The 23,764-nt window shown below is 52.0% G+C and overlaps 1 protein-coding gene across 2 annotated transcripts; it reads right to left on the bottom strand.

Moving 5' to 3' along the window:
• Nucleotides 1-15,073: 15,073 nt before the first annotated feature.
• On the bottom strand, nucleotides 15,074-22,311 carry MFSD3 (major facilitator superfamily domain containing 3). Of its 2 annotated transcripts, none has more exons than XM_065586396.1 (6): nucleotides 22,178-22,311; nucleotides 20,721-21,460; nucleotides 20,323-20,470; nucleotides 19,935-20,041; nucleotides 19,085-19,194; nucleotides 15,074-15,686 (listed from the first exon to the last, which is right to left on the bottom strand). In XM_065586396.1, the coding sequence occupies exons 2-6, from the start codon at nucleotides 21,400-21,402 to the stop codon at nucleotides 15,513-15,515; spliced, it is 1,221 nt and encodes a 406-aa protein (XP_065442468.1). In that variant the 5' UTR covers nucleotides 21,403-21,460; nucleotides 22,178-22,311; the 3' UTR covers nucleotides 15,074-15,512. The 2 variants fall into 2 exon arrangements, with proteins under 2 accessions (XP_065442468.1, XP_005291175.2); XM_005291118.4 differs by having other exon boundaries at nucleotides 22,118-22,293.
• Nucleotides 22,312-23,764: the final 1,453 nt, after the last annotated feature.

Here is a 23,764-nt window from a genome sequence, read left to right as displayed (position 1 = left end):
GAACTTGCATTTTGCTGCCCCTGACCCCCGTGGGCATGATGCCCCCCCATTGCCCCTGTCTCCCCAGGGGCTCCCCAGGCTCCCCACCCTCTATTCCCCCCTAACCCCTGCACTTTGTCCCCTTCGCTACTAATGCCTGCTCCACCTCCTGGGCCCCTAATACCTACACCCCTTCCACTCCCAACCTCTGCCCCCCTGCGCCCCTGACCCCTGCACTGTATGTGCCCCCTTCACCCCAACCCTGCCCCTCCTGTGCCCCTAACCCCTGCTGTGTGTGTGCCACCTTCACCCCAACCCCCTCCTGTGCCCCAACCCTGCACTGTGTGTGCCCCTTCACCCCAAACCCTGCCCCCTCCCCCCTGCACTGTGTGCCCCCTTCACCCCAAACCCTGCTCCCTCCTGCGCCCCTAACCCCTGCACTGTGTGCTCCCTTCACCCCAACCCCTGCCCCCTCCTGTGCCCCTAACCCTGCACTGTGTGTGCCCCCTTCCCCCAGCCCCTGCCCTCTCCTGTGCCCCTAACCCCTGAACTATGTGTGCCCCCTTCACCCCAACCTCTGCCCCCTCCTGTGCCCCTAGCCCCTGCACTGTGCCTCTTTTACCCCAAGCCCTGCACCTCCCTCCTATGCCCCTAACCCGTGCACTGTTCATGGCCCCTTCACTCCAAGCCCTGCCCCCTCCTGTGCCCCTAACCTCCGCACTGTGTGTGCCCCCTTCATTCCAACCCCTCCACGCCCCTCCTGCACCCCCTAACCCCTGAACTGTGCCCCCTTAACCCCAACTCCTGCCTCCTCCTATGCCCCTAACCCCTGCACTGTGTGTGCCCCCTTCATCCCAACCCCTCCACGCCCTCCTGCGCCCCCGCCCCTAACCCCTGAACTGTGCCCCCTTAACCCCAACTCCTGCCTCCTCCTGCACCCCAACACCTGCCCCCTCCTATGCCCCTAACCCCAGCACTGCCCCTTCACCCCAACCCCTGCATTCCCCTCCTACACCCATGTGGGGAAACTGACCTGGATGCACAAAGCAGCTGGCATTGCTGCTCACAAGGTGCAGGTGTCACTACATGACCTGGTAGGATTGGCGCTATGGGAATGTCCCCATGAGCTTAAACTGTGGCTAGTGGACAGGGAGCCCAAGGATCTTCATAGCACAGGCCAGTTGGCGGATGAATCTGTGGACAGTGTGTCCGGTGGTGAGAACAAAACAAAGGGTGACTGGCCCAGGTTGGGGTTCCAAGGGGGGGGCACATGAGGGGCAACATGAAGTGGGATTCAAATAAATCCATCCCAGGGGGTGATGGTCGATGTGGATAGACCATCTCCAAGGGATCCCAAAAACCTAAGCTGTAGTATCTGTAACCGGACAGGGCACAAGTGGGTATACTGCCCGAGGCTTGATGAAATGGAGTTGAAACGGAACCATGGAAGGGTTAGCTCGGGCAACACCCAGCTGGAGAAAAGCGGTCACACAGCCAGCTTCTTGCCTTGTCTTCTGACTGGCTTGAGCACTGGCCAAAGATGGGAGAGTTGACTCACGATCCTTCCTAGACAACGGGGGTTAACCTGTCAGAAAATCCTGCCTGTTCCTTGTGCGTCGACATCACAGAGAGAAATTCCCTTGGGCAGACGCCCAATCACCATCGCAGTGCCACTGCCACCCTCGTTTGAGGACTCAGCTGGAGCCCGGTTCTGTTGCTGGCTCCTGGCACTGGGGTGAATTGCACCCTCACTGAATTGCTAGCTCAGTGCACGTCCTCTGGGAAGGGTTGACATTAGGAGGATCATGTCCTCGCCTGGCTGAAAGGGACGGCAGGTACAAAAGCTACTGACCAGCTGGGGAAAAGGTGAAGAGGGACTCTCCAGCTCACCTGGGCAGCTCAGTCACCGATTTTGTGAGATAGGCAGAAACTTCAGTTCGCTTCCAGGTGGTTCAACAGCTACAGCCTTGTTCTCCGCTATTGCCACGGTCTGTGGGCGACTGCGCTTGGGAAGGGAAATCCAGCTGCTTTTATTCAGTTCCCGATGGGCGATTCGGCATCTGGTTATTAGTTTACAAGCTGACATGGAGCAATGAGGATGTGACCTGTGCTTCTAATGAAGAGTAAAGTTTGCCTAATTTGAATACAAGCTGTCACCCCTCTGTATGTAACCTTCTACCTTGTGACTAGCAGTAAAAGAAGGGCTGGGTTCAAATATACCTAATGCCTTGTATATCTTGCCAAACTAAATCCAGTGAGACCCCAGAAACCTGGGAAAACTAAACACACTCCCTTGACGAATAACTAAACCTGCTTGATCCCCCAGACACCTGAGAATACTGAATGTAGCCTTTGGGTTGGCTAGAGTTTACTTCATTGCCCTTATCCAGTGTCTAATGGCTTGGGAGAATGCGTATTGGGATGAAACAGCCTTTGCTTGCACTTTGGGGGTAACACCATTTTGCAACCCAACATCCCCTGAAATCCAGACCTGAAGTAAATTCAGAAAACTACCCTGTCCAGCCCCGTTAGAGGGGTCACGGCTGGATGTAATTACAGAATTGAGCTTCCCGAACAGATCTCTTCTTCTGCCTACATGCATTTTAAAATGTGAAGTGCTAGGACCGAGAAACAACTGCTCATTCTAAGCATTTGCCTGGAAGACAGTCAAAAGTCAGGAATGATGATGGAGCGACCACTGGAAGGAGTGTTGATCTGCAGTACAGTCATAGCTTTGCTTGCAAGAAACAAAGGAAAGGTGTGACGGTGCTGCCCGTGGGAGCCAGCTGAGGTCACTCCATTAGGGTGAACTGCAAACAGACCGGGGCAGACAAACCCCAAACGCTGGTGGATATTCCAATACTTAGATTTACCAACCAGCCCAAAACAGCTCCTGTAGTACCTCACTGGTTACTCAGACGTCCAAATAACGCAATTCCCTTAAAGTGCCCAGCCTCAGGCCTCCGTCCTGACACACATGTCAAATATGATGATGATAAATTCTGAAAATCTTATCTCATCATATAAAAGAAAAGGTTTTCCTGATCCCAAAGGACCAAGCCCCAGACCCAGGTCAAATGATAACTTAGATCTTCCCCAAAATACACGCTTATAGTCAATTCTTATTAACTAACTAAAATTTATTTAAAAAGAAAAGAAAAGAGAGCGAGTGTTGGTTAAAAGATCAATAAACAGACAGACTAGAATTCAATTCTTGAGGTTCAGACACAGCAGAGATGAGCTTGTAGTTGCCAAAAGTCCTTTTAGAAACAGTCCAGAGGTTATAGTCCAATGTCCATATTCAGGGTGGCTCCAGTCAGTGACTGGGGATCTCAATCCTTGTGGGTTAAGGTTTCCCGCTCTTGTAACCCAAAGCAGATCTGAGATGAAGCAGGATCGTGTCCGAGGGTTTTTATACATTTCCTGCAGCCTTTTGGCCTGAGAAAACAATAGGCTTAACTTTCCTTCTCCCAAACATCCTGGCAATTAGCACATGGTAATTTATCCATTAAACAGTTCAGATCCAGGTTACCACAACCTTCAAAGAGACATAGAGACAATAATACTATTTCACTCAAGTGTCTTCCTAAATACCGATACTCCTTTTTTGATCTTTGAATCAAAGCTATACTAATAGACAACACTTGTTTGCTTACATCATAAGACCTGAGCAAACACCTCCCCTTCTACCTCTAACACTGCAGACTTGCATTTCAAAGCTCTATTCATTTACAGATCTTCCTAACCACTCTTTAAAGTTCGGCCATGGGTCAGGTCAGTCTGTGAGGTAATTAACTCTTTCTGGCCCTGTCACCTTCCAATGAGATATTATATCACACTCATAACATCACAAGATGGTTCCGCCAGTCATTAATGGGATAACTCACACTTCTGTGGTGAACCTATGTCAGATGATAGCAGAGCTATCTTAGCGGGAGACCATTCTACAACTCCCGTGTGAAGCCCGGGCCTCACCAATAGACCATTAAGGTTTGACTTTGGAGATTCACTGTTGTTGGAGGAGTGGAAGGATCATCTGAGGGAGAAGCTCAGAGAGACACAAAGCATTCTCCCCCTCTAGGACTGGGTATAACTCTGGCTGATGGAATAAGAACGATCTCGTTAATTTGAATACAAGTTCGACTCCAGTCCCTGTACCCCTTCTGCCAGGCGGCTAACACAGCGATCAGTGGGTGAATACATGTAGTGTCCCTCTTGGCAAACAACTAAACTCATTCAAGCTCCCACCCAGAATGCTGGGGAAATAAAACAGCCCTGAACATACAGAACTTCGCCACTGACAAGCTGCCTGAGACTTTGTGCAAACAAAGAACTCTTTATCAGGGAAAGGAGAACAGTCCAACGTGAAATAATACAGTCACAGGAGAAAAATGCAAATAAAGAATAAAATGCCTGCCCTGCCCTATCTAGCTCCAGTCATTTTGGCAGTCGTCCATCTACCTCCCTTCCCATGTGCCCGTGAGAAGGTCTCCCAGGTGATAGCCCCTTGGCCACATCACCTTGCTCATCCGCCAATCCCTGCTCATGGTTGGCATCAGGGAGTTGCAGTCATCCAAATGCCTGTTTGCAGCCCTGTCTCCAGTCCCAAGGCAGCTGCTTGTCCAGAGGCACCACCACCTAACCCAGATTAGTGATTCAGCTTTATTAAGACGCTGGCTGGGTAGGGAGGGCCTCACCAGAGTCCACCCCCCTCTCCTGCAGCAGCTGTGCTCTGTGTTCTTTCCTGCCCCAAAGTCCCCACAACAGCTATTGCAACAAACTCCTCCCTCTTTGTTATCTCTCACAGCAAAATCTCCAGAGGAATTATGGATAGGTTTCCTATGCAAATGAAGCTTTGTGGGAGCATTTTTCAGCAATAGAGGGACTAGAGAGCTCTTCCCCCTCAGAAGCTTACATGGAGGGTTTACATGGAGAGGGGATGTGGCCACTTGGGATACGAGTAGCTGTCTTTTCAGTCTAGTAGTGAAATGTCTCTTCTGGTTTTGTTCCCAGAACTTGAGAATCCAGAAAACACCTTGTAACATCCCAGATGGTGCTAAACCACTTGTGGCACCAGCTCTGCCCTGAGAGTTAGAGGGAGGGTGACCAGATTACATGAACAAAATATCGGGACACAAGGGGGGGCAGGTCACGCTAGTTAGAGGTGGGTGATTTATTTATGCAGCAAATAGTAAATTCCCTGAAACATGCTGTGACGTTGTTGATATAATCAGGGACCATATAGATCATTGTTGCAACCAAGGTCCTGTAGTGGCACCAAATCTTGTATAAAGGGGGTCAAATGGGGTGTCTAAGACAAGGTTATGGTTTGCTGGTTATGATTATGCTGTCTATATGTGTGTATCAATTTTGTAGTTGAAGTTATGAATATTGGCTCTAGACTGTCTGTATTTCAAACTTATGCTGTGCTTCTGGGTGACATCCCAGACAAGCTGGGATTAGCTCTGCCTAGCCTGCTTGATGGCCCATTAAGGACCATCAACTATACAATGAACCCATTGAGAGAAGGCAAATATGCCTTGAGACTCAGCAAAGTATGCAGGAACCGGCCCATGTGACTCCAGACTCTGGTGTTTTGCTGTAATTTTCCACAGTGAGAACAAAGAGATGTTCTTACACCTGGAAAAGACTATATAAGGCTGATGCCTCATCTCCATTTTGTCTTCAATCCTGCTTCTTACCTCTGGAGGGACTTCGCTACAAACAGAAGCTCTGAACAAAGGACTGAGGACCCATCCCAGCTGGGGATGTTCCAGAGACTTGATTTGAACCTGCAGTTTATTCTATCTCTGCTGCAAGCCTGAACCAAGAACTTTGCCATTACTGTATGTAATTGATCCCATTTAACCAATTCTAACTCTCATCTCTATCTTTTTCCTTTTATGAATAAACCTTTCGATTTTAGATTCTAAAGGATTGGCAACAGCGTGATTTGTGGGTAAGATCTGATTTGTATATTGACCTGGGTCTGGGGCTTGGTCCTATGGGATCAGGAGAACCTTTTTCTTTTCTTGGGGTATTGGTTTTCATAACCGTTTGTCCCCATAACGAGTGGCACTGGTGGTGATATTGGGAAACTGGAGTGTCTTAGGGAATTGCTTGTGAGACTTGTGGTTAGCCAGTGGGGTGAGACCGAAGCCCTCTTAGTCTGGCTGGTTTGGTTTGCCTTAGAGGCGGAAAAACCCCAGCCTAGGGCTGTAACTGTCCTGTTTTTAGCAATTTGTCCTGAATTGGCACTCTCAGTTGGGTCCCACCAGAGCTGCATTATCACACATGCATGTTGCGGCAAACCCAAAACTATTCACAAATTTGCCAAAGAAATTTAGCAAAGCACCCCAAAGTGAGCACTGAGGCACCATTCACAAATGGATATGTAAGTTGATAATGTATAATGTATATTTATTATACCTCTATAATGTAGTTAACGATAATAACAACTTAATCTTTTACTTAGTGGGACTTCTGACAATCTTTGCTTTCAGCAATTCCCTTGAAGTTTGGTTTGTGTTCAGTTGAGCTCACACGCAGCAGTTCTCTTAAGTGGCTGTCTGTCAAAACAGATTGGTGCTTGGATTTCACATGTTTGAGTGTCGAGAAAACAGACTCACAAAGATAGGTCAAGGCAAACACCGAGATTAATTTTAGGGCTGCACCTCTAATGTTTGGGTATTTATGCTTTGGTACAGATTTCCAGAAAGTAAGGGTCCCCTCTGTTTTCTGAACAGATTTCAATCTGTCATCTTAAGAAGAACATAAGAAAAGTCATACTGGGTCAGACCAAAAGTCCATCAAGCCCAGTATCCTGTCCTCTGACAGTGGCCAATGGCAGGTGCCCCAAAGGGAACGAACAGACAGGTTATCATCAAGCAATCCATGCCATGTCACCCAATCCCAGCTTCTGTCAAAAAGAGGCTAGGGACACCATCCCTGCCCATCCTGGCTAATAGCCACTGAGGGACATTTCTTCCATGAATCTATCTAGCTCCCTTTTTAATCCTGTTATAGTATTGGCCTTCACAACACCCTCTGGCAAGGAGTTCCAGAGGTTGACAGTGCATTGCATGAAAAAATACTTTCTTCTGTTTGTTTTAAACCTGCTACCTATCAATTTCATTTGGTGGCCCCTTGTTCTTGTATTATGAGAAGGAGTAAATAACACTTCCTTGTTTACTTTCTCTAGACCACTCATGATTTTATAGACCTCTATCATATCCCCCCTTAGATGCCTCTTTTCCAAGCTGAAAAGACCCAGTCTTATTAATCTCTCCTCATACGGAAGCCGTTCTATATCCCTAATCATTTTTGTTGCCCTTTTCTGAACCTTTTCCAATTCCAATATATCTTTTTTGAGATGGGGCAACCACATCTGCATGCAGTATTCAAGGTGTGCGTGTACCATGGATTTATACAGAGCCAATATATTTTCTGTCTTATTATCTATCCCTTTCTTGATGATTCCCAACATTTTGTTCGCTTTTTTGACTGCTGCTGGTGCCACAAGTACTCCTGCTCTGATTTCAGAGAACTATCCACAATGACTCCAAGATCTCTTTCTTGAGTGGTAACAGCTAAATCTTCCAAAAGTTCTATTATTTCCATCTGGGATGTTGCTTCATCAGTGACTATAGGGGGCTTCAGACAATCGACTTCAGCACTAAAAGGGTCAATCAGAAATCTGATTTGAGGTCTTTTCCACTGCAAATCTTTACTCAAAACTGTCCTTATGATCTTTAATCACACTCGCATACCTAGTTGTGCTCCGTTTTAGAGGTTCTGCTGCATCTTCTTTTGATCTGCTTTGAAGTTGTGACATTGAGGGAAAGCGTGTCAGCTGTCCCTCGAGCATTTGTCTGTGAAACAACGGCAGTTTGTTCATGAACACAAATACGCTTTGCACTAGATCAGACAGCAACTGGAATTTTCCTTGTAAGTCCACGTTTAGTTTATCCAAATGCAGCAACATGTCTGCAAGAAATGCCAAGTCTAGAACCCACCCAGGATCTGTAAACTCGGGGTGTATTCTGTGCTTCTCCCCCATAAACAATTTTACTGGTTCCAGGAGCTCGAAAAAACGGGAAATAACTTTACCTCTCGAGAGCCTTCAATCTGCACAGTGAAATGGCAAATCGGCAGGGGAGTCGTCTTCATCCAGTTCTTCAATTAGATTTTGAAATTGTCTGTGACTGAGTGCATTTGAGAGAATGAATTTCACAATGTGTAAGACAGGTCTCATGATCAAATTTGAGATTTTTAGATACCGGTTGCTCCTGATGAATAATACAGTGAAATGTCCAAAATTTGGGAAAGCTCTCGTCAGACTTACAAAGCCCTACTAATCCATTCGCAGATCCCCACAGGGACGGAGCCTCATCCGTTGCAATGGCAGTGAGCTTCCGTAAAGGCAAGTGGCTTTTCATAACTACCAACATCAACGCCTTCTTTAGATCTCATACATGAGTTCTGTCCTTTAGTGACACGATATCGAGGAGTTCTTCCCTTACATCACAGTCGTCAGACACAGTGCAGACAAATACCGCTAATAAGGTTTATCCTGTGCATGGCACGACTCATCCAAAGCGATGCTCAAATACTCACACTGCTGAAGTTTGCGAGTGCACATGTGATTTGATGTCACTGTTCCGGTCAGAGATTCTGCGTTCTGTTGTGTGGGGTGAAAGCTTCAGGCCAGAAATTTTCTTCTGTAGATTCTTGTTCTGTGGTGACAGGATTGAAATCACATCAGCGAGACACGTTTTAATAGGCTCTCCTTCAGAGTAGGGCTTTTTCGCACAGGCTACGTGCCAGGCCACATAATAGGAGGCTAATGTTACAGCCTGTGATCGGTTGGCAAATCTGGAGAAGAACTGGGCTTCTACATCCGTTTGTTTTTTCCAAGTTTTCAGTTTTAAAGTGCGGAGTTCAGAACCTTGTGGGAATTCTTGATCCATCTGTGCATGGCTAGAAGCGAAATGACGCTGCAAGTTTGAAGATTTGAACTGAGAGAGACACGTCTGGCAAAGAAGACACATGGCCTTACCATTATGTTCAACGAAAAAGTACTTATTCTCCCACTCCTGTTGGAAGCCTCAATTTTCATCGGTGTATTTTCTTTTCCGTTTGCACTTGCCGTCCATTGTTAGATAGTGTAAAAAAAAATTTTAATTAAAAATTTCGACACCAGCTAGTCACCGTGTGCTTTATTCAAGGAGACACTGGTGCCGGCCAGGGGTGCTCAACCCCTGGCTCTGTCTCAGGTCCTGCCCCCACTCCACCCCTTTCCCCAAGTCCCCACCCCCACCTCCGCCCTGCCTCTTCCCGCCCCTTCCCCCGAGGAAGCCATGTCCTCGCTCCTCCTCCACTCCCACCCCCAAGCCTCATGCGCGTCACAAAACAGCTGATCGTGGCGGGCAGGAGGCACAGGGAGGGAGGAGGAGATGGAGCTGGGAGAGGGAGGGGTAAGGCTGCGCACCACATCCTCGCTCCTCTCCCTCCCCCCCAGAGCCTCCTCAACACCATGACAGAGCTGATCGCGGCAGGCGGAAGCACTAGAGGAGGGAGGGGGGCTGTATGCCATGTCCTCATACCTCCACCCTTCCCTCCCAGAGCCTCCTGAATGCCGCGAAACAGCTGATCGGAGCAGGCAGGAGGCACAGGGGAGGGAGGAGGAGGCGCTGATTTGGGGGGGCTGCCGGTGGGCAGGAGATGCTGGGGCATGGGGGGGGCTGATAGGGCTGTCGGTGGGTGCTGAGCACCCACCATTTTTCCCCACGAGTCAGCTCCTAGCAGGATCTGTATATTATCTTCTGAAGCCACAGGTTGGCCACCCCGGTCTATATGGTTTATATGGTGACCTGATTCTCTGTGGGAGACGTCTGAAGGAGCATGAAGAAAGTCTCCTGGAAGCGTTAGACCAGCTAGGAGCCCACGGGCTAAAGCCATCAGCTGAGATACAGCAGTTCTGCAGAACGTCCATCATGTAGTTGGGACATAGTCTCACAGGAGGTGTAAGTACAGCCCCTGATCAAGCAGAGGCTCTTGCTACACGGCCCGAGAGCTCAAGCCCTTGCTAGGATTTAGTGGCTACTACCTCAGATTCGTGAAGAATGACGCTGCTTTTACACGCCCAGGGAATGACCTCAGCAGCGGATACCAGTCCAGCAACGAGAAACGGAAATACAAGACAAATCTTCAAAAGTCCACAAGGCCTCCTGGGGGGATTCTGCGTGACTGCGCACCCGCAGAAAACACGCCCCCGCCCCCCCCCCCCCGCACCCCAATTCCTTTCGTCCCTGCAGAAAAGGGCAGGGAAGCCGCACGGGGGTGGCGGGTGACCATGGGGGCAGTTTTGCGGGGGGATTGCCCCCCCAACAGAGGTGAGGCACGGGGGGGACACGGGGTTATTTCTGCAAGTGCAGAGCTGCCCAGCTGAAGGAGGGCTCCACTGCCTCTGCAGCTGAATGCTGCCTCCTGGGTCCTAGTGCCAGTCGGGCTCCCCTTCTGTGTGCTGGGAGCCTTCCTGTTTTCTGTGCAACAGTGAGTGCCTGCGCTGGGGGTGGGTAAGGGGGCGTGGGGGAAAGGAGGCGGGGGAAAGAGACCGCTGGGAAGGAAGGGGGTGGAATAGGGCAGGGGGACAGGATTGTGGGGTGGAGGGGAATGGAGAAGAAAAGGGGAAAGGGGAATCACGGGGGGAAGCAGGAGCCCGGCATGCAGCATCCCCTCGGCAGCAGCTGGGGCTCCCCCATTAAGCAGGCCCATCGAACCCTCACCCTGACAAGCCCCCCAGACCTGGACCCTCCACCCCATCAAGCCCCACTCCCCCAGCACCCAGACCCTCCCTGCTGAACCCCATTGCCCCTGCACCCGGAACCCCCCCACAAGCCCCTGTGCATCCAGATCCCCCACTGAGCCGCCCGCACCCAGATTGCCCTGCACAGCACCCTCTCACCCCACACCTGGATCCCCCACACTGAGCCCCTCCACAGTTGGATCCTGCTGGGCTGAGCCTGCCTCCCACACCTGGCGCAGAGAGGCAGGGCCCCAGCATGTTTCTGGGACAAGCCCCACCCTTGCACTGTGTCAGGGTGGGGTGCACCCTCACTGCCGTGTCCCTCTACCGGGGGAGGTGGCGGCTGCAGGGTGATCTCCCACCTCAATGCAGCCAGTGGCCTGTGCTCCCCACGGCCATGCTGCAGCCACATTTATTTATTGACAAATAAAATTTGCAGAATTTTGCAGATTTTTAAAATATCATGTGCATAATTTTTAATTTTTTTGGTGCAGAATTCCCTCAGGAGTAACAAGGCCTCCTGAACAGAAACGTCCTGATCCCTTGCAGGCTTTTGGGAACGGATGGGCTGAGAGGCATGTATCTGTATGGAGCTCAGTTCCAGGTGTGGACAGACAACAATCCATTAACTCCTGTATTGACAAGTGCTGAGCTAGATGATACGGGGCGGACATGGATGGCTGCATTGGCTAGCTATGAGTTCAGCATCGAGCGTGGACTGGAGAGAAGCCATATCGATGCTGATGCACGATCCCATCATCCAGGAGCTCCAGAACTGGCTGTATCTCTGGCTGATGGAATAAGAACGAACTCCCTAATTTGAATACAAGTTCGACTCCAATCCCTGTACCCCTTCTGCCAGGCGGCTAACACAGCGATCAGTGGGTGAATACATGTAGTGTCCCTCTTGGCAAACAACTAAACCCACTCAAGGCCCCACCCAGAATTCTGTGGAAATGAAACAGCTTCCCTCAGTGCCCTGAACATACAGAACTTCACCGCTGACAAGCTGCCTGAGACTTCGTGCAAACAAGGAACTCTTTACCATGGGAAGGAGAACAGTCCAACTTTGAAATAACACTCACAAGATAGATACACAAATAAAGAGTAAAATGCCTGCCCTGCCCTCCAGTAATTTTGGCAGCCGTCCATCTAACTCCCTTCCCATGTGCCAGTGAGAAGGTCTCCCAGGTGAGACAGGAAGACAAGAGCACATGGGACTTTTCAGCAGACTCCTAGCTACTTGTAAATGAGCTCATTTCCCCTTGGGAGCCTCTTTGGGGTGGGGGTTCACTACCCCCCAAAATCCAAGTTCCTAGCTAGTTATGGTGACCACCCAAGAGCCACTAGAAGAATTGTGGGTAAGTTTCTTATACAAATGAAGCTCTGTGACAACACTTTTCAGCAACAGAGGGACTAGAGAGCTCTTCCCCTCAGGAGCTCTTGGCCGTAGGGTTTACATGGAGAGGGGATGTGGCCAGCTGCGTTACGAGTCGCTGTCTTTCACAGTCTAGTAGTGAAATGTCTCTTGTGGTTTCAGGTTTGTTCACTGTTCAGTGACGCTTTATGGGTTTGTTCCCATCTCAGAGTCCAGAAAACACCTTAGAACATCCCAGATGGTGCTAAACTGCTTTTGGCTCCAGCTCTGACCTGAGAATTAGAGGTGGGCGATTAATTTTTTCAGCTAAAGTAAATTCCTTGAAACATGCATGTTGCGGTGAGCCAGAAGTAGTCAGAAATTTGAGGCAAATTCACCAAATAGGGGGGTTTTTTTGGGTGGGGGGGGGAAGAAGTTGGGACTCAGGCACCATTTACAAAATGAATGGAGGAGCAGATGGCCCCCAGCAGCTGTCTTATAAATTTTAGGCCAGTGGTTAGGGCACACACCTCAGATGTGGGAGATCCAGGTTCAATTCCCCTCTCTGCCTGATGTGGAGAAGGGATTTGCACTTGGGTCTCCCACATTGCAGAATCCCCTAGCTCCTGAGGTTTGGGATATTCTGAGGTGGGGTATCCTCAGTCTCTCCTGTTGAAGCTGTTCCACTGTGGATAAATGGTCATTAGAGTAAGGACATGAAATTACGTCTTCCACCCAGTGGCGGATTACCACGTGGGCCAATGGGGCCTGTGCCCAGGGGCCCCACAGGAGCGCTGGAACTCTGGCCCACACCCTGCTCCTCTCTTTCCCCTGAGGCCCTACCCCGGCCAGGCCAGAAGACGGATGGAGCCTGTGTAGAGCGAGAGTATATTCCCGCTGGTGAGTCCCCTCTCCCATTCCTCCTCCATCCCCACGGGGAGCCAGCGCCAGTCACTTGCCCAAATCCCCTTCTCCCCCACGTAGAGCTGGCCCAAGCCCTGCCGCTCACTCCAACCCCGAGCCCCTTTTGGCAAAATTGGGCATTTGTACCATTTGCTCTTGCCACCTGGTGATCAGTTGACAAGCAACTAGGACAAATGCCCAGTTTTGACACAAAAGTTGGGATGTCCGGGGCTGAAACAGGATGTTTTGTTACTTTTTCAGTTGTGTGCCCCCCCCCCACTCCCCCGGGAGCCGGTGCCAGAGTTGGGAGTAGAAGATGGGGGTCACGGTCGAGGGCTGGGAGTGGGGCCGTGGCCGGGAGCGGGGTTGGAGGTACAGCGGGGTATGGTCAGGAGCAGAGCCAGGGCTGGGGGCAGAGCAGGGCAGGGTGGTGCTGCCTCCTCACCCCCCGTAATGGCTGACCCAGGCCCTACTGCACACACACTCCCAACTGTTCCTGTGTCCCCCACTGCGTGCACCTCACACTTTGGGGACCACTGTCCTAGGCTGTGGTAAAAGCCACCCAAGGGAGCCCAGGCAGCTGTGGGGAGCTCATGGCCCTCCACCTGCCCTGGGCAGGGGACCAGGGTGTCCAAGAGCAGCCCCTGGTCAGTGTCCCTGCCCACCAGGGTGCTGCCCCAGGCAGATGGGGGGTCCAGGGCTCCCTGGGCAGCTCTTACCACGGCCCCGGCTTCTGGCCAGGTGGCGGGGCCTTGGAGGAAGTGGAAGAGCAGGGGGCGATGCCCCGTGGTGGTGGGGGAGAGTTGGGGGGTTCCAATGTTCTTTGTGCCCAGGGCCCAATAAATCTTAATCCGCCTCTGCTTCCACCACCCAGGTGAGCGCTCTGACCACCAGGCTCGAGCGTCTCTCTCTCCAGCCCATGTACTGTGAGCTCACCTCCCGCCCTTGCCAGCTTTCTGAGAATGGGGGTGGTGCACATGAGCTGTATTCTCACAGGCTCTTTCTAGAAGTTTTGCCCTGACAGCAGCTATTTCAAAGTGCTCTACGATCCGATTCCACTTGACAACTACGTTCAAGGGAAAGAGTAGTAATGAAATAGGAGGAGGATGAAAGGCTCCGGGAAGCAGCAGCTTCAGGGTAATATGATCAGGACTCATGCTACTCCCCCATTTCCTGAACAATGGCACTAAGTGTGATCAGAGGCAGCAAAGGCAACTGTATTATGCCATCAGGAGAGGCGCTCGAGGCTAAGGACTCACAAAGGCCAGGAACTGACCCCTCTCAAACCGCTGTTGTTCCTTGAAGAGGGGTCTGACAGAAATGACGGACACTAGAAACAGTGGAGTCAGCCGGCCCTTTTAGAACCAGCACTAGTTCGTGTGCTATTGGCATGGTGGGGCATCGCTCAGAGAGAGCCGGGTTACAGCTGCATTGCAGGGGGGCAGGGACCTTAGCTTTGTATTTCATGGTTTAAGTTGAGCCATTCTTCATATTCTGGAAGGTCACCCAGCAGCACCGGGCAAACATAACTGTGCACGAACAAACATCGCGGGGAGTCAAAATATACAGTGCCACGTCCTCTGCTCCTCGTCAGTCTGCAGCAAAGCCAGGGTTGTTTTCTTTTTTTTAACCCTTACTCTAATTAGGATACCGTAACTATTCTAATAGGGGAGAAAACTCCCCCCAGCAAGGCGTCAGGGGTTTCCTGGACACACTTGGTCACGTGCCTCTCCTCTGAAGCCTCAGACAGCACCCCGAGCCTGCGGGGCTGGGAGACTGACCTGCCTGCTGGCTCAGGACCCTGCTACGCACAGACCCAGGCAGCAGCCAGCTGAACACTCTGCGATGTGGCTGGGGGCAGCTTGCACCAGTCTAACCCTTCACAAGAACATCAAACCCCGGAGCTGGGACGCGGCTTGGCCCTGCTCACCGACAGCCCTGCTCCTCCCTTCCCAGGGCCCAGCCTGGCCTCCGACTCTCTCAGCAAGGGGACGTGAGTGTGGTGCAGGGCAGGAGAAGGAGACACATTCAATAAACAAACCTTTTAATTTCAGATCCCAGAGGCTGGAGTGTGAGCGCAGGACCCCTGGCTCGGCGCAGACGCGACCTGGCTCCCTAAGGCAGCTCTGGTGAAAGCTAGGAGTGTAGGCCATGCCGGGGGTGGGAGAGGAGAAGATCGTACTTAGATGTTGGTTACAGCTGCGGAGACACCCACAGGGAAATGCTGAGCCCCTGCAATTCCTGAGGGCTCCGGCAGGAGACGCTCGGTGTCTTAGGATTTGGCCCTGTGATGTTTCATTTTCACAGGCATTTTTGGGCTCCTCCAATGTCCACCAGGAGTGCAAATTAATACGCCTGCTCGAGGCCTCTGCAAGTCCAGCCAGGGAGATTCTCAGCCGTCCATCCCTTAAGCCTGGCCCACGGCCCATCCACAGTGAATCCCTGGAGAGGCCAGGCATGTCTCCTTCAGCTCCCGCCAGGAGGCACATTCAGGACGTAGAGCACAGAGGTGAAGGAGAGGAAGAGGAAGCAGCAGAAACTGGATGCAAAGCCCAGCCAGTCCACGATGCTCCCGACAAAGGTGCTGAATGCCAGTTTGCCCAGCACTTCCAGGGTGGCCAGGAAACTGTAGTGAGTGGCCTGCAAAGGGCAGACACGCACCAGCATGAAGGGTGGCAAACACAAAGAGAGACCCACATAAGCTGTCAAACAGAGAGACCCAGGCAGCCCAGATAGTGCCTAAACCCTGCCCAGCCGAGGGCTGCAGGAAAAGGCCAGGAGCTCCAGAAAGCACCCGACTGTCATTCCCGTCAGCAGCTTGGAGCCAAGCCTCATCTCCAAGGCTGCAGGGTGGCCTGTGACTTTGGGCAACTCAGCTCCCTTTTCTGTGCCTGTGTTCCCCATCTGCCCAGTGCAGATAATGCCTCCCTCGGGGCGCAGTCACGTCTGGGAGGGCCAGACAGAGACTCAGATCTCAGGAAGAAGAAGAACAGGAGGACTTGTGGCACCTTAGAGACTAACAAATTTATTAGAGCATAAGCTTTCGTGGACTATAGCCCACTTCTTCGGATGCATATAGAATGGAACATATATTGAGGAGATATATATACACACATACAGAGAGCATAAACAGGTGGGAGTTGTCTTACCACCTCTGAGAGGCCAATTAATTAAGAGAAAAAAACTTTTGAAGTGATAATCAAGCTAGCCCAGCACAGACAGACAGTTAGATAACAAGTGTGAGAATACTTACAAGGGGAGATAGATTTCAATGTTTGTAATGGCCCAACCATTCCCAGTCCTTATTCAAACCGGAGTTGATTGTGTCTAGTTTGCATATCAATTCTAGCTCAGCAGTTTCTCGTTGGAGTCTGTTTTTGAAGTTTTTCTGTTGTAATATAGCCACCCGCAGGTCTGTCACTGAATGACCAGACAGGTTAAAGTGTTCTCCCACTGGTTTTTGAGTATTTTGATTCCTGATGTCAGATTTGTGTCCATTAATTCTTTTGCGTAGAGACTGTCCGGTTTGGCCAATGTACATGGCAGAGGGGCATTGCTGGCACATGATGGCATATATCACATTGGTAGATGTGCAGGTGAACGAGCCCCTGATGGTATGGCTGATGTGATTAGGTCCTATGATGATGTCACTGGAATAGATATGTGGACAGAGTTGACATCGGGGTTTGTTACAAGGATAGGTTCCTGGGTTAGTGGTTTTGTTCAGTGATGTGTGGTTGCTGGTGAGTATTTGCTTTAGGTTGGGGGGTTGTCTGTAAGCGAGGACAGGTCTGTCTCCCAAGATCTGTGAGAGTAAAGGATCATCTTTCAGGATAGGTTGTAGATCTCTGATGATGCGCTGGAGAGGTTTTAGTTGGGGGCTGAAGGTGACAGCTAGTGCACCAAGCAAAATAAAATAAAATGTGCAAATCTATGCCTAATCAAACTAAATACAGATAATCTCACCCTCAGAGATGTTTCAGTAAGTTTTTCTCAGACTGGACACCTTCCAGGCCTGGGCACAATTCTTTCCCCTGGTACAGCTCTTGTTGCAGCTCAGGTGGTAGCTAGGGGATTCTTCATGATGGCTTCTCCTCCTCTCTCTTCTCTTCCCCCCTTTATATATCTTTTGCATAAGGCGGGAACTCTTTGTCTCTCTGGGTTTCCACCCCCCCCTCACTGGAAAAGCACCAGGTTAAAGATGGATTCCAGTTCAGGTGACATGATCACATGTCACTGCAAGACTTCATTACTCACTTGCCAGCACACACATATACAGGAAGACTCACAGGTAAATACAGCCATCTGCAGACAATGGGAGTCATCAAGATTCCAAACCATCATTAATGGTCCACACTTTACACAATTACAATAGGCCCTCAGAGTTACATTTTATATTTCTAGTTTTAGATACAAGAGTGGTACATTTATACAAATCAGATGATCACACTCAGTAGATTATAAGCTTTGTAATGATACCTTACAAGAGACCTTTTGCGTGAGGCATATCCCAGTTACTTACATTCACTTATTACCGTATTTTCTCTAAAACAATCTCAGTTACATTATATTGACTTATTATCAAGTTTTTATAAAACCATATAGACTGCACAACATCACACCCTCCTCCTGAACTTACTGCCAGAGACTTGGACACTGACCATGGCGGAGGCAGTATACCTAAAATTCGTTTTTGGGCTCCCCTATGGGGCAGACACTCCTGTGTTCCCCAAAAGGGAAAGAGACCCTGACCCAGCTGTAGGCTCACAGCTTCCAGCTATGAGGGACCTTTCGCTGGCCAGCAAAATCCCCCCCCTTTCTCTCAGGTTGGGTTTGCTTCCAGCTAGAGTCCTTGGGGTTTGTTCCCACCGCAGCAGTCACCAGGACCCCAACTTCCAGCTCCAGGATACATGTCTCTGCACCTCTTTCACTCCATTACAGCCAGGTCATGCTTCTGGGTTTTACTTGCTTTGTCTCTTAAGTCCAGGCTGGTGGGCAGCCTTTCCTTTTTCCAGGTCAGCCTTTTCCCAGGCAAATTGTACATCAATTTCCATTTGTCTCCCCTTGAGACCATCATTGATGAGCTGGGATACCACAGAGAACACCCTCCTGCCAGAACAGGCACCCCTCCACTCCTGTCTTGCTAAATTAGACACCCCAGTCAGCTTCAGCACAGACAGAGGTTGGGCCACACCCATCTGCAGTTCACTGAAACTGAGATGCACTCAGCTCAGGGGCTTCTTAGTTAACAGAGACATTCCCAGCGCCCATTGTTCAGTCTTTCTGGGCAATTTGCAACTTGTGTAGTTTTAACTTCTTTTGATCTTCATTCTTACTTATTTTGCTTCCTTTTCTGTCCCTACTTCCCTTTCCCGAAATAAGCAAACAGAAAATAACAAACCAGTAACCACTTTGTCTGTTCTCCAGCCACCACACTTAAAACTCACTTAAAATCACTACCAGTATCTCAAAGCAATCAGCTGTGCACAGATCCTGCTCGACTACGCCACTGTGACGGGTTGGATCACAGAAACCCCCTTGGGAGCTGCCACCCGATGTGCAAAGACTACCCCTGCTTCTGTTTTCCCTGCCAGCTCAGGACACCAGCACCCTGTCTTGCTGAGCCAGACACTCCTGTCTGGCTCCAGACACAGATCCAGGGTCTGAATCACTTGTCCCAAAGCTGCAAGTTTACCTGAAAACAGCTCGCAGTAGTGCGCTTGTCTTTAGCACTCAGATGCTCAACTCCATAGTCCACGAAAGCTTATGCTCTAATAAATTTGTTAGTCTCTAAGGTGCCACAAGTCCTCCTGTTCTTCTTTTTGCGGATACAGACTAACACGGCTGCTACTCTGAAACCTTTCAGATCTCAGGGCTCTTCACTAATACGGAGGAGTGAACCGTCTCAGCAGCCCACTGACACTGGTGGATACTACATTAACATCCCCAGTTTGCAGACAGGGATGCAGATGGCTGAAGTGCCCATTGATTCTAGTCCCTCTTGAGCCGCATTTCCAGAGGTGCTGGTTGCAGGGTACCTGTATGCTGCCATCCGCCCTCTGCGTGCACTGCATCATGGTGCTGAAAGCCAGGGTGGTGATCAGCCCTCCAATGAAGTGCTGGACACAGATACTCAGGATCGCAGCCCCTACACATACAGCAGGACATGGCAACAGGGGAGTAATGCGGTGATCAGTTCAGGGTTGGAGAGAGGCATGGCCCAAGCACAGGACTGGGAGCAGCTTCTCCAGAATTCTGCTCCCAGTTCTGATGCTGACACTCGCTGGGGCCATGCGCAAGTCACTGGACCTCTCAGAAAGAGCTGGGCAGAAAACAGGGGTCCCCCCAACATGAAAACTTCTGTGAAAAAAACTAAATTGTTTTCATTGAACTTTTCTATGAAATTTAGATTTTCTGGTAAAATGTTTTGGCCCCAAACTAAAATATTTCCATTTGGAAATGCTGTCAAAATGCCACCTGGGAGATGTAGTTCGGATGCCTCACACTCCCATTCTCCTCTATAGGCTGGACTTCCATATCGAACTACATCTCCCAAGATGCACCATGGTCTTCCCTCTTGGAGGGAGGACAGGGTGCATCATGAGAGTCCCCGGACGTGCTGCATCATGGAGGATATAGTTCAGCCATGAAGCCCGGCAGCAGATCCAAACTGAAATGTTCTGCTGGGTTTAGTTTGACTAAATCAAAATTTTCCATGGAAATCAGAAACCCGTTGCCCAAATTATTGTATAGTTGAAAACCCAGTTTTCCCTCAAAACACAGTTCTGAGGGAAAATTTCTGACCAGCCCTGCACTGCCTCTCTGTCCTCTTTCCCTTCACCCCATATCAACCAGGAGCCCTCTTCTGCTCAGCTGGGTGGTGCTCACCTTTGAAGAGAGACACTCCATCATCGTAGATGAAGACCAAAAAGGTCTGCAAGTTCAGACTGCAGAAGCGGAGCAGTAACAGAGCCTTCAGCAGAGACAGCGGCCGCCTGGAAAGAAGACACAAGCCCAATGCAGAAATGGTTAAGGAAGTGAGTGCAGCAGGACACTGCAAGCAGAGGAAGAACAAGGGTTGTGTTTGGTTCCTCCCCATTTGACTGAGAGGAAGGGTCATGAATCAGACACACAGCTGGGCCCAAGAGCAATCAAAACAGCACCAGGCACCTCACTGCCCTCTCCTACCACACACGCCTCTCCCACCCCACCTACAAACCAGTCCCTTTCGCCCCATACAAGAAGGGAGGCGTCAGAGCCCTGTTCTACACTTAACCTCTGCTTGGACATCAGCTGGCCACCCAGCGAGGAACCTGCGATGGAGAAGACCATGGCTACCACCCCGTTCCAGAAGCCAAGTTGCTGGGTGGAGAATCCATGGTCCAGCAGGAAGAGTGGGAACATGGTGGTGGCGCCCTGCTCACCTGCAAGGGAAAAGGACACCATCAGGTGAGCCACAGCCGAGTCCATGCTCTATCAGACTCTTCCCTGCATGCAGGGGTGTCCAACAGCACAACAGGGAGCTTGAATGGCTCCGGCGGGTGACCCTGTCTAGATTTACAGCTGTTACATCCAATAGCTCCTTTCCACCTGCAGCCCTGCTGAGTGCTCCACTCTAAACACTCCTTTCCTTAGAGGAACCCCCCACTCCCATCCCACCGGGCACGCACTCACCAAGCTTGTAGAGGAGGACAAAGCCAGCGGTCCAAAGGGTGCCCGGCACATTGAAGAGCTCCTGGAGAATTCTCCAAGGGTTAAAGGTTCTTGCCCGGGGCTGGCCATCCTGGGAAGGCCGTCCCAGCGTGAACTGCAGTTCCGGAGCACTCCACACATACAGTATGGCCAGAAGATAAATGGTGGCCAGAAGCAAGAAGAGAACCCCCCAGCCCAACAGGTGCATCAAGGTCAGGAGGCCTCCTCCCGCCAGCACGGAACCCAGTTTGTAAGCCACCACTTGGATGGTGTTGCCGTACCCGATCTCCTCCTGCCCCAGGAGCCCAACGGCTACTCCGTCCACCGCGATGTCCTGGACAGAAGCAAAGAAGTTCATGAGCAGCAGCAGGACAGCGACGGGCAGGAAGTTAGTCTCTGGCGACATAGTGGCACATGCTAGGCAGGCCAGCACTAGTCCAGACATGCTGAACACCAGCCAGGCCTGCTTGGTGTGGTACTGATCCACGAAAGGAGCCCACAGCATCTTGAGGACCCAGGGCAGGTAGAGCATTTTGGCGAAGCTGATCTTGGTGAAGGAGAGGCCCACGCTGCGGAGATAGATGGGCAGCAGGCCGGACTGTAGCCCATATGGCATCCCTTGGACGAAGTACAGGCCCCCCAGCAGCACATACTTAGAGTTCATCCTTCAGCCCCAGGCCGAGGGGCTCACGCAGGACAAGATCTGGGGGAGATCCGCTGGGCTGTGGGGAACACAAACCGAGAGACGTTACATCGGGCTCGGCGAGGGGAGAGGCCAAGCACAGCAGGGGTTAAGGCATGGGCCTCGGCCTCAGCTTGGGAATTCGAGGCGCATGTACAAGGAGCAGGAGAGGGGGCACCAGCTTGGCTGCACTGGCCCAGGCCCTGGCGTCACCTGATGCAACGGCAACCGGTACCACGGTACCTGTCACCTGATGCCATGGTAACAGAGACACCATGTAGCCACTGCTGCCACAGTGACAGCCACACCCCAGCGCTGCCACGGCAACACCCCAGGCCTGAGGCCATGGTGACAGGCAGCCACACCCCAGCGCTGCCACGGCAACACCCCGGGCCTGAGGCCATGGTGACAGGCAGCCACACCCCAGCGCTGCCACGGCAACACCCCGGGCCTGAGGCCATGGTGACAGGCAGCCACACCCCAGCGCTGCCACGGCAACACCCCGGGCCTGAGGCCATGGTGACAGGCAGCCACGGCAATACCCCCAATGCAACAGCTAGGGCCTGATGCCATGGTGACAGCCAGGCAGCCACACCCCAGCGCTGCCACGGCAACGCCCCCCAATGCCCCCGCTAGGGCTTGATGCCATGGCAACAGTCACCATGGCGACAGTCACCATGGCGACAGGACCACCTACTGTGACAGCCAAGACGGCAGATTCTCGAGCCCAGACACCCCCCCAGTGGGCAGGGCTCACCCCCCGCTGCCGCTCCGGGGCGGGGCTGCGAGGGGCTGGCGACTTCGGGGGGAGGGGCGTGGGGGGAAACTCTGGGGTCTGCAGCAGCGCCTGGGTCCTCCACAGCCACAGAGAACGCGGAAGTGCCGGCTAGAGGGGCCGCCTTTCCCGCTGCGACCCAGCCACGCCCACTGCCTGAGGAGCGAATGCGCGCTATTGGCTGGTCCGCGGCTGCGCAGAGGGTCCCGTCTGGGCTGCTGCTCGTGGGGATCGGGTGGCGGAGGGCCCTTCTAGCATGCCTCTCGCTCTTCTCTATGGTTGCCATGCTGGGCTGGCTGCCTCTGACCCTGCCCCACAGGCCCCTTCCGAGCGGTCCTGGGCCCCCAGCATGTGCCCAGGCCACATCCCTGTCCCTGGGGGGGGCACAACCTGAACCCCCCATCCCCATGCTGCCCTGCCCCTCCTTCTAGAGCGGCCCCACCCCTGCACTGCCCCACACAGGGCCCATGGCGCCTGCCCCCCAGAGCCCCTACTGCCCCCCCCATCGCTCCTGCACCCCCTCCACCCCCAGATCCCCTCCCCAACCCCCAGTGCCACAGCCCCCAACAGCTCGGAGCTCACGACCAGCCTGGGCCCTCTTTCACCTTCATCTGCAGCGCAGCCTATAGTGCTAACCAGCCACATCACCCCCCCACACACACCCACACCGACGCTGGCACCAGCCCCTGCTACGGAGTGCCAGTCCACCAGCCCCACACTGCACCACCTCACCCCTGGAGAGACACCAGCTAGTTCCATAGGCCTTACCCATTTTAGCAAAGGTCAAGGGGGGGGGGCAGCAAATACGTACCACCTGTGGTGCCCCGCCCTGCTGCCCAGTGCCCATCCCCCCCCAGGCCTAAACACACAGCATGGGTGTATTTCACATAGGCCTCCTCTCTGAATGGAGACTGCGTTCCATCACTGACCCTTCCCCGGCCCCACTCTCCAGGCCACTGCGAGGACATTCTGTGCCCTGCCAGTCAAACACGGACTTGCCCATCTCTCTGAGCCCAGCTGCCTCTGCACCTTTGCTGTAGCTGCAGAGACGTGCTGGAGGTGCGCCTTTGTGGGGGGGTGGAGGGGGTGTCAGCAGAGGAGCTAAGGGCTGAATGACCCCTGGTGAGGTCCCTCTCACCTCCAGAAGTGGGGGCCCTCCCAAGCAGGGAAGCTTGCCCTCCCAACATCCAGCCTGTGCCTGTTTGCAAGAGGCCTGCAGGCTTTCAGTGGCATGAAAATCCAGTTACAGCCATTAGCATGCGTTAAGCCTGGCCCTGTACAGAGCACGCTCGATACACAGAGCGGGGTCAGCTGGGAGATACGAAAGGTTCATTGGGGGGCCAGTTCTGAAAGCAGTTCTACACAGTACTTATTAAGCTACCAGACAGGCTGCAAACTTAGTGGATTTTAAATAAATAAATAAATAAAGAGCAGAGAGGAGTTTTATAGATTGCAAGGCTAGTGGGGACCAGACAAGCACCTGACCTCCTGTATAACAGAGGCCCGAGAACTGCCAGCTGGGATTGCAGGACTGTGCTGGTACCGCGTCCGGATTGGGGAGCTTCTCTC

This window comes from Chrysemys picta, chromosome 2, assembly GCF_011386835.1.
Source record: "Chrysemys picta bellii isolate R12L10 chromosome 2, ASM1138683v2, whole genome shotgun sequence".
In the NCBI taxonomy this organism is placed as follows: Eukaryota; Metazoa; Chordata; order Testudines; family Emydidae; genus Chrysemys; species Chrysemys picta.
This window is presented reverse-complemented; position numbering and strand designations above follow the sequence as displayed.

Excerpts from the sequence above, each read along its gene's own strand:
- MFSD3 (XM_065586396.1), bottom strand. The coding sequence starts at position 21,402 with ATGAACTCTAAGTATGTGCTGCTGGGGGGCCTGTACTTCGTCCAAGGG. Across the intron at positions 20,042-20,322 it reads CAGCTGATGTCCAAGCAGAG|GCGGCCGCTGTCTCTGCTGA; the intron begins GTTAAGTGTAGA and ends TCTTCTTTCCAG. Across the intron at positions 15,687-19,084 it reads GGGCGGATGGCAGCATACAG|GCCACTCACTACAGTTTCCT; the intron begins GTACCCTGCAAC and ends TGCCCTTTGCAG.